Consider the following 15,861-nt stretch of genomic DNA (forward strand, 5'->3'; position numbering starts at 1 on the left):
AGGTAGGATACACTAGATCTCAATATTACCCATCATATCACCACAGGTAGGATACACTAGATCTCAATATTACCCACTGTAATCATATCACCACAGGTAGGATACACTAGATCTCAATATTACCCACTGTAACCATGTCACCACAGGTAGGATACACTAGATCTCAATATTACCCACTGTAACCATATCACCACAGGTAGGATACACTAGATCTCAATATTACCCACTGTAACCATATCACCACAGGTAGGATACACTAGATCTCAATATTACCCACTGTAACCATATCACCACAGGTAGGATACACTAGATCTCAATATTACCCACTCAATAGGTTACTAGATCTCAATATTACCCACTGTAATCATATCACCACAGGTAGGATACACTAGATCTCAATATTACCCTGTAACATATGTAATACACTAATCTCAATAATATACCCACTGTAATATCACCACAGGTAGATACACACACTGGTAGGATACACTAGATCTCAATATTACCCACTGTAATTATGTCACCACAGGTAGGATACACTAGATCTCAATATTACCCACTGTAATCATATCACCACAGGTAGGATACACTAGATCTCAATATTACCCACTGTAATCATATCACCACAGGTAGGATACACTAGATCTCAATATTACCCACTGTAACATATCACCACAGGTAGGATACACTAGATCTCAATATTACCCACTGTAACCATATCACCACAGGTAGGATACACTAGATCTCAATATTACCCACTGTAACCATGTCACCACAGGTAGGATACACTAGATCTCAATATTCTGTAATCATATCACCACAGGTAGGATACACTAGATCTCAATATTACCCACTGTAACCATATCACCACAGGTAGGATACACTAGATCTCAATATTACCCACTGTAATCATATCACCACAGGTAGGATACACTAGATCTCAATATTACCCACTGTAACCATATCACCACAGGTAGGATACACTAGATCTCAATATTACCCACTGTAACACATATCACCACAGGTAGGATACACTAGATCTCAATATTACCCACTGTAATCATGTCACCACAGGTAGGATACACTAGATCTCAATATTACCCACTGTAATCATATCACCACAGGTAGGATACACTAGATCTCAATATTACCCACTGTAACCATATCACCACAGGTAGGATACACTAGATCTCAATATTACCCACTGTAACCATATCACCACAGGTAGGATACACTAGATCTCAATATTACCCACTGTAACCATATCACCACAGGTAGGATACACTAGATCTCAATATTACCCACTGTAATCATATCACCACAGGTAGGATACACTAGATCTCAATATTACCCACTGTAACAATATCACCACAGGTAGGATACACTAGATCTCAATATATAACCCACTGTAACAATATCACCACAGGTAGGATACACTAGATCTCAATATTACCCACTGTAACCATATCACCACAGGTAGGATACACTAGATCTCAATATTACCCACTGTAATCATATCACCACAGGTAGGATACACTAGATCTCAATATTACCCACTGTAACCATATCACCACAGGTAGGATACACTAGATCTCAATATTACCCACTGTAACCATATCACCACAGGTAGGATACACTAGATCTCAATATTACCCACTGTAACCATATCACCACAGGTAGGATACACTAGATCTCAATATTACCCACTGTAATCATATCACCACAGGTAGGATACACTAGATCTCAATATTACCCACTGTAACCATATCACCACAGGTAGGATACACTAGATCTCAATATTACCCACTGTAACCATATCACCACAGGTAGGATACACTAGATCTCAATATTACCCACTGTAATCATGTCACCACAGGTAGGATACACTAGATCTCAATATTACCCACTGTAACCATATCACCACAGGTAGGATACACTAGATCTCAATATTACCCACTGTAATCATATCACCACAGGTAGGATACACTAGATCTCAATATTACCCACTGTAACCATATCACCACAGGTAGGATACACTAGATCTCAATATTACCCACTGTAACCATATCACCACAGGTAGGATACACTAGATCTCAATATTACCCACTGTAATCATATCACCACAGGTAGGATACACTAGATCTCAATATTACCCACTGTAACATATCACCACAGGTAGGATACACTAGATCTCAATATTACCCACTGTAATCATATCACCACAGGTAGGATACACTAGATCTCAATATTACCCACTGTAATCATATCACCACAGGTAGGATACACTAGATCTCAATATTACCCACTGTAATCATATCACCACAGGTAGGATACACTAGATCTCAATATTACCCACTGTAACCATATCACCACAGGTAGGATACACTAGATCTCAATATTACCCACTGTAACCATATCACCACAGGTAGGATACACTAGATCTCAATATTACCCACTGTAACCATATCACCACAGGTAGGATACACTAGATCTCAATATTACCCACTGTAATCATATCACCACAGGTAGGATACACTAGATCTCAATATTACCCACTGTAATCATATCACCACAGGTAGGATACACTAGATCTCAATATTACCCACTGTAATCATATCACCACAGGTAGGATACACTAGATCTCAATATTACCCACTGTAACCATATCACCACAGTAGATACACTAGATTCATACAGGTAGGATACACTAGATCTCAATATTACCCACTGTAACAATACCACAGTAGGATACACTAGATCTCAATAACCCCTGTAACATTCACCACAGGTAGGATACACTAGATCTCAATATTACCCACTGTAACCATATCACCACAGGTAGGATACACTAGATCTCAATATTACCCACTGTAATCATATCACCACAGGTAGGATACACTAGATCTCAATATTACCCACTGTAACAATATCACCACAGGTAGGATACACTAGATCTCAATATTACCCACTGTAACCATGTCACCACAGGTAGGATACACTAGATCTCAATATTACCCACTGTAATCATATCACCACAGGTAGGATACACTAGATCTCAATATTACCCACTGTAACCATATCACCACAGGTAGGATACACTAGATCTCAATATTACCCACTGTAATCATATCACCACAGGTAGGATACACTAGATCTCAATATTACCCACTGTAATCATGTCACCACAGGTAGGATACACTAGATCTCAATATTACCCACTGTAATCATATCACCACAGGTAGGATACACTAGATCTCAATATTACCCACTGTAACCATATCACCACAGGTAGGATACACTAGATCTCAATATTACCCACTGTAATCATATCACCACAGGTAGGATACACTAGATCTCAATATTACCCACTGTAACCATATCACCACAGGTAGGATACACTAGATCTCAATATTACCCACTGTAACCATATCACCACAGGTAGGATACACTAGATCTCAATATTACCCACTGTAATCATATCACCACAGGTAGGATACACTAGATCTCAATATTACCCACTGTAATCATATCACCACAGGTAGGATACACTAGATCTCAATATTACCCACTGTAATCATGTCACCACAGGTAGGATACACTAGATCTCAATATTACCCACTGTTATCATATCACCACAGGTAGTATACACTAGATCTCAATATTACCCACTGTAATCATATCACCACAGGTAGGATACACTAGATCTCAATATTACCCACTGTAACCATATCACCACAGGTAGGATACACTAGATCTCAATATTACCCACTGTAACCATATCACCACAGGTAGGATACACTAGATCTCAATATTACCCACTGTAATCATATCACCACAGGTAGGATACACTAGATCTCAATATTACCCACTGTAATCATATCACCACAGGTAGGATACACTAGATCTCAATATTACCCACTGTAACCATATCACCACAGGTAGGATACACTAGATCTCAATATTACCCACTGTAACCATGTCACCACAGGTAGGATACACTAGATCTCAATATTACCCACTGTAACCATATCACCACAGGTAGGATACACTAGATCTCAATATTACCCACTGTAACCATATCACCACAGGTAGGATACACTAGATCTCAATATTACCCACTGTAATCATATCACCACAGGTAGGATACACTAGATCTCAATATTACCCACTGTAAACATATCACCACAGGTAGGATACACTAGATCTCAATATTACCCACTGTAACCATATCACCACAGGTAGGATACACTAGATCTCAATATTACCCACTGTAACCATATCACCACAGGTAGGATACACTAGATCTCAATATTACCCACTGTAACCATATCACCACAGGTAGGATACACTAGATCTCAATATTACCCACTGTAACCATATCACCACAGGTAGGATACACTAGATCTCAATATTACCCACTGTAACCATATCACCACAGGTAGGATACACTAGATCTCAATATTACCCACTGTAACCATATCACCACAGGTAGGATACACTAGATCTCAATATTACCCACTGTAATCATATCACCACAGGTAGGATACACTAGATCTCAATATTACCCACTGTAACCATATCACCACAGGTAGGATACACTAGATCTCAATATTACCCACTGTAATCATATCACCACAGGTAGGATACACTAGATCTCAATATTACCCACTGTAACATATCACCACAGGTAGGATACACTAGATCTCAATATTACCCACTGTAACCATATCACCACAGGTAGGATACACTAGATCTCAATATTACCCACTGTAACCATATCACCACAGGTAGGATACACTAGATCTCAATATTACCCACTGTAATCATATCACCACAGGTAGGATACACTAGATCTCAATATTACCCACTGTAACCATATCACCACAGGTAGGATACACTAGATCTCAATATTACCCACTGTAACCATATCACCACAGGTAGGATACACTAGATCTCAATATTACCCACTGTAACCATATCACCACAGGTAGGATACACTAGATCTCAATATTACCCACTGTAAACCATGTCACCACAGGTAGGATACACTAGATCTCAATATTACCCACTGTAACCATATCACCACAGGTAGGATACACTAGATCTCAATATTACCCACTGTAATCATATCACCACAGGTAGGATACACTAGATCTCAATATTACCCACTGTAACATATCACCACAGGTAGGATACACTAGATCTCAATATTACCCACTGTAAATCATATCACCACAGGTAGGATACACTAGATCTCAATATTACCCACTGTAACCATATCACCACAGGTAGGATACACTAGATCTCAATATTACCCACTGTAACATATCACCACAGGTAGGATACACTAGATCTCAATATTACCCACTGTAATCATATCACCACAGGTAGGATACACTAGATCTCAATATTACCCACTGTAACCATATCACCACAGGTAGGATACACTAGATCTCAATATTACCCACTGTAATCATATCACCACAGGTAGGATACACTAGATCTCAATATTACCCACTGTAATCATATCACCACAGGTAGGATACACTAGATCTCAATATTACCCACTGTAACCATATCACCACAGGTAGGATACACTAGATCTCAATATTACCCACTGTAATCATGTCACCACAGGTAGGATACACTAGATCTCAATATTACCCACTGTAACCATATCACCACAGGTAGGATACACTAGATCTCAATATTACCCACTGTAATCATATCACCACAGGTAGGATACACTAGATCTCAATATTACCCACTGTAACCATATCACCACAGGTAGGATACACTAGATCTCAATATTACCCACTGTAACCATATCACCACAGGTAGGATACACTAGATCTCAATATTACCCACTGTAATCATATCACCACAGGTAGGATACACTAGATCTCAATATTACCCACTGTAACCATATCACCACAGGTAGGATACACTAGATCTCAATATTACCCACTGTAATCATATCACCACAGGTAGGATACACTAGATCTCAATATTACCCACTGTAACCATATCACCACAGGTAGGATACACTAGATCTCAATATTACCCACTGTAATCATATCACCACAGGTAGGATACACTAGATCTCAATATTACCCACTGTAACCATATCACCACAGGTAGGATACACTAGATCTCAATATTACCCACTGTAACCATATCACCACAGGTAGGATACACTAGATCTCAATATTACCCACTGTAATCATGTCACCACAGGTAGGATACACTAGATCTCAATATTACCCACTGTAACCATATCACCACAGGTAGGATACACTAGATCTCAATATTACCCACTGTAATCATATCACCACAGGTAGGATACACTAGATCTCAATATTACCCACTGTAACCATATCACCACAGGTAGGATACACTAGATCTCAATATTACCCACTGTAACCATATCACCACAGGTAGGATACACTAGATCTCAATATTACCCACTGTAATCATATCACCACAGGTAGGATACACTAGATCTCAATATTACCCACTGTAACCATGTCACCACAGGTAGGATACACTAGATCTCAATATTACCCACTGTAACCATATCACCACAGGTAGGATACACTAGAATATCTCAATATTATCCCACTGTACAATCATATCACCACAGGTAGGATACACTAGATCTCAATATTACCCACTGTAACCATATCACCACAGGTAGGATACACTAGATCTCAATATTACCCACTGTAATCATATCACCACAGGTAGGATACACTAGATCTCAATATTACCCACTGTAACCATATCACCACAGGTAGGATACACTAGATCTCAATATTACCCACTGTAACCATATCACCACAGGTAGGATACACTAGATCTCAATATTACCCACTGTAATCATATCACCACAGGTAGGATACACTAGATCTCAATATTACCCACTGTAACCATATCACACAGGTAGGATACACTAGATCTCAATATTACCCACTGTAACATATCACCACAGGTAGGATACACTAGATCTCAATATTACCCACTGTAATCATATCACCACAGGTAGGATACACTAGATCTCAATATTACCCACTGTAACCATATCACCACAGGTAGGATACACTAGATCTCAATATTACCCACTGTAACCATATCACCACAGGTAGGATACACTAGATCTCAATATTACCCACTGTAACCATATCACCACAGGTAGGATACACTAGATCTCAATATTACCCACTGTAACAATATCACCACAGGTAGGATACACTAGATCTCAATATTACCCACTGTAACCATATCACCACAGGTAGGATACACTAGATCTCAATATTACCCACTGTAATCATATCACCACAGGTAGGATACACTAGATCTCAATATTACCCACTGTAACATATCACCACAGGTAGGATACACTAGATCTCAATATTACCCACTGTAATCATATCACCACAGGTAGGATACACTAGATCTCAATATTACCCACTGTAACCATATCACCACAGGTAGGATACACTAGATCTCAATATTACCCACTGTAATCATATCACCACAGGTAGGATACACTAGATCTCAATATTACCCACTGTAATCATATCACCACAGGTAGGATACACTAGATCTCAATATTACCCACTGTAACCATATCACCACAGGTAGGATACACTAGATCTCAATATTACCCACTGTAACAATATCACCACAGGTAGGATACACTAGATCTCAATATTACCCACTGTAACCATATCACCACAGGTAGGATACACTAGATCTCAATATTACCCACTGTAATCATATCACCACAGGTAGGATACACTAGATCTCAATATTACCCACTGTAATCATATCACCACAGGTAGGATACACTAGATCTCAATATTACCCACTGTAACCATATCACCACAGGTAGAATACACTAGATCTCAATATTACCCACTGTAACCATATCACCACAGGTAGGATACACTAGATCTCAATATTACCCACTGTAACCATATCACCACAGGTAGGATACACTAGATCTCAATATTACCCACTGTAACCATATCACCACAGGTAGGATACACTAGATCTCAATATTACCCACTGTAATCATATCACCACAGGTAGGATACACTAGATCTCAATATTACCCACTGTAACCATATCACCACAGGTAGGATACACTAGATCTCAATATTACCCACTGTAACCATATCACCACAGGTAGGATACACTAGATCTCAATATTACCCACTGTAACCATATCACCACAGGTAGTATACACTAGATCTCAATATTACCCACTGTAATCATATCACCACAGGTAGGATACACTAGATCTCAATATTACCCACTGTAACCATATCACCACAGGTAGGATACACTAGATCTCAATATTACCCACTGTAACCATATCACCACAGGTAGGATACACTAGATCTCAATATTACCCACTGTAACCATATCACCACAGGTAGGATACACTAGATCTCAATATTACCCACTGTAACCATATCACCACAGGTAGGATACACTAGATCTCAATATTACCCACTGTAACCATATCACCACAGGTAGGATACACTAGATCTCAATATTACCCACTGTAACCATATCACCACAGGTAGGATACACTAGATCTCAATATTACCCACTGTAACCATATCACCACAGGTAGGATACACTAGATCTCAATATTACCCACTGTAACCATATCACCACAGGTAGGATACACTAGATCTCAATATTACCCACTGTAATAATATCACCACAGGTAGGATACACTAGATCTCAATATTACCCACTGTAACCATGTCACCACAGGTAGGATACACTAGATCTCAATATTACCCACTGTAATCATATCACCACAGGTAGGATACACTAGATCTCAATATTACCCACTGTAATCATATCACCACAGGTAGGATACACTAGATCTCAATATTACCCACAGATAGGATACACTAGATCTCAATATTACCCACTGTAACCATATCACCACAGGTAGGATACACTAGATCTCAATATTACCCACTGTAACCATATCACCACAGGTAGGATACACTAGATCTCAATATTACCCACTGTAACCATATCACCACAGGTAGGATACACTAGATCTCAATATTACCCACTGTAACCATATCACCACAGGTAGGATACACTAGATCTCAATATTACCCACTGTAATCATATCACCACAGGTAGGATACACTAGATCTCAATATTACCCACTGTAATCATATCACCACAGGTAGGATACACTAGATCTCAATATTACCCACTGTAATCATATCACCACAGGTAGGATACACTAGATCTCAATATTACCCACTGTAACCATATCACCACAGGTAGGATACACTAGATCTCAATATTACCCACTGTAATCATATCACCACAGGTAGAATACACTAGATCTCAATATTACCCACTGTAATCATATCACCACAGGTAGGATACACTAGATCTCAATATTACCCACTGTAACCATTATCACCACAGGTAGGATACACTAGATCTCAATATTACCCACTGTAACATATCACCACAGGTAGGATACACTAGATCTCAATATTACCCACTGTAACCATATCACCACAGGTAGGATACACTAGATCTCAATATTACCCACTGTAACCATATCACCACAGGTAGGATACACTAGATCTCAATATTACCCACTGTAATCATATCACCACAGGTAGGATACACTAGATCTCAATATTACCCACTGTAATCATATCACCACAGGTAGGATACACTAGATCTCAATATTACCCACTGTAATCATATCACCACAGGTAGGATACACTAGATCTCAATATTACCCACTGTAACCATATCACCACAGTAGGATACACTAGATCTCAATATCCCACTGTAACTCACACAGGTAGGATACACTAGATCTCAATATTACCCACTGTAACATATCACCACAGGTAGGATACACTAGATCTCAATATTACCCACTGTAACCATATCACCACAGGTAGGATACACTAGATCTCAATATTACCCACATTCACACAGGTAGGATACACTAGATCTCAATATTACCCACGTAACATATCACCACAGGTAGGATACACTAGATCTCAATATTACCCACTGTAACCATATCACCACAGGTAGGATACACTAGATCTCAATATTACCCACTGTAACCATATCACCACAGGTAGGATACACTAGATCTCAATATTACCCACTGTAACCATATCACCACAGGTAGGATACACTAGATCTCAATATTACCCACTGTAATCATATCACCACAGGTAGGATACACTAGATCTCAATATTACCCACTGTAATCATATCACCACAGGTAGGATACACTAGATCTCAATATTACCCACTGTAACCATATCACCACAGGTAGGATACACTAGATCTCAATATTACCCACTGTAATCATATCACCACAGGTAGGATACACTAGATCTCAATATTACCCACTGTAACCATATCACCACAGGTAGGATACACTAGATCTCAATATTACCCACTGTAATCATATCACCACAGGTAGGATACACTAGATCTCAATATTACCCACTGTAACCATATCACCACAGGTAGGATACACTAGATCTCAATATTACCCACTGTAATCATATCACCACAGGTAGGATACACTAGATCTCAATATTACCCACTGTAACCATATCACCACAGGTAGGATACACTAGATCTCAATATTACCCACTGTAATCATATCACCACAGGTAGGATACACTAGATCTCAATATTACCCACTGTAATCATATCACCACAGGTAGGATACACTAGATCTCAATATTACCCACTGTAACCATATCACCACAGGTAGGATACACTAGATCTCAATATTACCCACTGTAACAATATCACCACAGGTGGGATACACTAGATCTCAATATTACCCACTGTAATCATATCACCACAGGTAGGATACACTAGATCTCAATATTACCCACTGTAACCATATCACCACAGGTAGGATACACTAGATCTCAATATTACCCACTGTAACCATATCACCACAGGTAGGATACACTAGATCTCAATATTACCCACTGTAACCATATCACCACAGGTAGGATACACTAGATCTCAATATTACCCACTGTAACCATATCACCACAGGTAGGATACACTAGAATCTCAATATTACCCACTGTAACCATATCACCACAGGTAGGATACACTAGATCTCAATATTACCCACTGTAACATATCACCACAGGTAGGATACACTAGATCTCAATATTACCCACTGTAACCATATCACCACAGGTAGGATACACTAGATCTCAATATTACCCACTGTAACCATATCACCACCACAGGTAGGATACACTAGATCTCAATATTACCCACTGTAATCATATCACCACAGGTAGGATACACTAGATCTCAATATTACCCACTGTAATCATATCACCACAGGTAGGATACACTAGATCTCAATATTACCCACTGTAACCATATCACCACAGGTAGGATACACTAGATCTCAATATTACCCACTGTAACCATATCACCACAGGTAGGATACACTAGATCTCAATATTACCCACTGTAACCATATCACCACAGGTAGGATACACTAGATCTCAATATTACCCACTGTAATCATATCACCACAGGTAGGATACACTAGATCTCAATATTACCCACTGTAATCATATCACCACAGGTAGGATACACTAGATCTCAATATATAACCCACTGTAACAATATCACCACAGGTAGGATACACTAGATCTCAATATTACCCACTGTAACCATATCACCACAGGTAGGATACACTAGATCTCAATATTACCCACTGTAACAATATCACCACAGGTAGGATACACTAGATCTCAATATTACCCACTGTAACAATATCACCACAGGTAGGATACACTAGATCTCAATATTACCCACTGTAATCATATCACCACAGGTAGGATACACTAGATCTCAATATTACCCACTGTAACCATATCACCACAGGTAGGATACACTAGATCTCAATATTACCCACTGTAACCATATCACCACAGGTAGGATACACTAGATCTCAATATTACCCACTGTAACCATATCACCACAGGTAGGATACACTAGATCTCAATATTACCCACTGTAACATATCACCACAGGTAGGATACACTAGATCTCAATATTACCCACTGTAACCATATCACCACAGGTAGGATACACTAGATCTCAATATTACCCACTGTAACCATATCACCACAGGTAGGATACACTAGATCTCAATATTACCCACTGTAACCATATCACCACAGGTAGGATACACTAGATCTCAATATTACCCACTGTAACCATATCACCACAGGTAGGATACACTAGATCTCAATATTACCCACTGTAATCATATCACCACAGGTAGGATACACTAGATCTCAATATTACCCACTGTAACCATATCACCACAGGTAGGATACACTAGATCTCAATATTACCCACTGTAATAATATCACCACAGGTAGGATACACTAGATCTCAATATTACCCACTGTAACCATATCACCACAGGTAGGATACACTAGATCTCAATATTACCCACTGTAATCATATCACCACAGGTAGGATACACTAGATCTCAATATTACCCACTGTAATCATATCACCACAGGTAGGATACACTAGATCTCAATATTACCCACTGTAATCATATCACCACAGGTAGGATACACTAGATCTCAATATTACCCACTGTAATCATATCACCACAGGTAGGATACACTAGATCTCAATATTACCCACTGTAACATATCACCACAGGTAGGATACACTAGATCTCAATATTACCCACTGTAATCATATCACCACAGGTAGGATACACTAGATCTCAATATTACCCACTGTAATCATATCACCACAGGTAGGATACACTAGATCTCAATATTACCCACTGTATCAATATCACCACAGGTAGGATACACTAGATCTCAATATTACCCACTGTAATCATATCACCACAGGTAGGATACACTAGATCTCAATATTACCCACTGTAACCATATCACCACAGGTAGGATACACTAGATCTCAATATTACCCACTGTAACCATATCACCACAGGTAGGATACACTAGATCTCAATATTACCCACTGTAACCATATCACCACAGGTAGGATACACTAGATCTCAATATTACCCACTGTAACATATCACCACAGGTAGGATACACTAGATCTCAATATTACCCACTGTAACCATATCACCACAGGTAGGATACACTAGATCTCAATATTACCCACTGTAACCATATCACCACAGGTAGGATACACTAGATCTCAATATTACCCACTGTAACCATATCACCACAGGTAGGATACACTAGATCTCAATATTACCCACTGTAACCATATCACCACAGGTAGGATACACTAGATCTCAATATTACCCACTGTAACCATGTCACCACAGGTAGGATACATAGTTGAATACTAGATTTTCAGCACAGTGTAGTTTTTTCTCATTTTGTCGATTTAAACATTTGACCTTTTCAACTTCTTGATTAACATTTTCAGCTGAGTTTTGTTCTCAATTATTATTCAGAAATATTTTATTTTAGTTCAAATTCAAATTAAATTCAATTGAGTGATATCTTTTGGGTTGTTTTTCATAGTTTGTCCGTGTTGAAGTCTAAGAGGACGTTAATCCATTTATTTTTTGTATAGTTTTGTGTCTTGCTTCCTGTACAAGGTTGACATCCCTGAATAACTGTAGGGCCATTGTCATTTTGTTTTCAGCTTACTTAAAGATATATATCTAGGTTGTTGAAAGTGATTTGTGACCTTGATCTTCATTCAAGGTTACATAAGGCAAATATGCTAGATTTGTACACAGCCTCTATTTGAATAAGAGACCAAGAGATCTGATTCAGAGTCTGTAGCAATTTTACTTTTAGGACTACGAAAGACAGTTCAAATGGTTGACTTTGACTTTTATTAAATAAATGCATGTGCTTAAAGATGCTGCACCGCCGACAGAGCATAAATGATATTCATCATTTGAACAATAATTGGTGTTTAATCGTGTATATATGTGTCTAATTTACACAAAAAATGATATAAAATAACTCATTTTGCCTTTGGTGCAATCAGTAATTATTTCCATATAGGAAATAGTGCCACAGAATTTTTTCGTTATGCAATTAATCATTGTTTTTATATTTTTAGCTAGAAGTAAAATTAGAAGCTCAAACTTTTCAATGGTGGTAATGGTGTAAAGTAAGTAACTTTTGTCACTGAAGAAAAATACTAAGTCGTCTGTTGCTGTTTTTGATAGTGAAAAAATACTATTTGTCAGCTGTGGAGCATCTTTAAATCTATAAACCACTTCTTCTTAATTACCAAAAAGCCATTTTAGTTATCTAGGAGTCTAGAGATCTGATATAACCATATTAGCATACTTATTAGGTAATAATAGTCTAATGTGCTAAAGTTGTAATTAAAATATCTGATTTATAATTACTGGTACCTTGAGGCTTGAGTCATGTAGCAGGTTGATGAATGACATATTAACAAATTTGTTCAATGAATAAATGCCCCGAAACTTCATTCATAAGGTCATAAGGTTTAAATGTGCTGGAATCTTTAAAATGCCCTTTTCTCACATACCGAGTGAATTAGACACCTGATTTTAGGTCTGTATCATGTTGTACTGAACTTTGTCCAAACGAATGTCTTCTAGCCTTAATCTAAGGTCAAAGGGTTCAAATGTGATGTAAGGCTTCTTAAAGATGCTCCACTGCTGACAAATGGTATTTTTTCTCTATCAAAAACAGAAACAGATAATTCAGTGTTTTTCTTCAGTAACAACAGTTACTTACTTCACACCATTACCACCATTGAAAAATGTAAGCTTCTAATTTTACTTCAAAGATAGAAATATTAAAAATGATTAATTGTATCCTGAAAAAAACCTTGGCACTATGTCCTATATGGAATGAAGTATTGATTGCACATGCACCAAAAGCAAAACAAATTATTTTACATTATTTTTGTGTTAATTATACATACATTATATATACACGATTAAACACCAATTATTGTTAAACTGATGAGTATCGGTTATACTCTGTCGGCGATGTAGGATCTTTAATAATTTAATTACCAAGAGATATGATGATCTTGATGGATTTATTACTTTTGGGGTTTTGATTAAGTTACAATTTTTGTTTTTTTTTGTGAATATAGGTGCACATGATGACCTTGACAAGGTGACAAAGCAAGCGTACACACAGATACGGAGCTGGGGGATGAATGATCGTGTAGGATGTGTATCGTACGATTTCTCTGAAGGCTCCCCTCTTTTACCTTACAGCAAATCCCTGTCAAATGTTATGGATGAAGTTAGTTACTTAAGTTTTTTTTTTTTTTTTTTTTTTTTTTTTAAATATTATATGTACAAATATTTTACTTCTCAGAATACCTCATGTATGCGATAACTTCAGTCAGAACATGGTCAGAACTTTCTGTTTTTTGCTTAAATCTAGTATCAAAACATGGAGACAGACGTTAGATAAATCTGCTACTATCATTGGAAATATCTACCCTTACAGTACTTAATGCGTGTAACGTTCCCTCGAAACGAGCGCGAAACGCAAAACGCAAACGAAATGTTAAACGAAAACGAACGAAAACGCAAACGAAAAACGAAAAACGCAAACGAAAAACGAAGAGCGTAAAACGAAAAACGCGTTTCGTCAAGCGCTAAACGAAAAACGCAAACGAAAAACGAAAAACGTAAACGAAGTGAAAGCGTGACCGGAACGACAGAATTCAATTATAAATGTCGATCGGGACTCCTGTAGCTTATAGTGATCCGGATTCTGAAAGCGATGTCTATAATTATTATTACGTTCGCAATAAGTTATC

The 15,861-nt window shown here is 38.0% G+C and overlaps 1 protein-coding gene across 1 annotated transcript in view; it reads left to right on the forward strand.

Annotated features, from left to right (window-relative positions):
* LOC138316019 (mitochondrial inner membrane m-AAA protease component paraplegin-like) overlaps positions 1–15,861 on the forward strand; it is a 101,978-nt gene that overhangs the window by 24,172 nt on the left and 61,945 nt on the right. The window contains exon 17 of the mRNA XM_069257493.1: positions 15,181–15,335. Coding sequence (XP_069113594.1) covers positions 15,181–15,335 — 155 coding nt within the window. The remainder of the gene's footprint in view (positions 1–15,180; positions 15,336–15,861) is intronic.

This window comes from Argopecten irradians, chromosome 2 (assembly GCF_041381155.1).
Source record: "Argopecten irradians isolate NY chromosome 2, Ai_NY, whole genome shotgun sequence".
In the NCBI taxonomy this organism is placed as follows: Eukaryota; Metazoa; Mollusca; class Bivalvia; order Pectinida; family Pectinidae; genus Argopecten; species Argopecten irradians.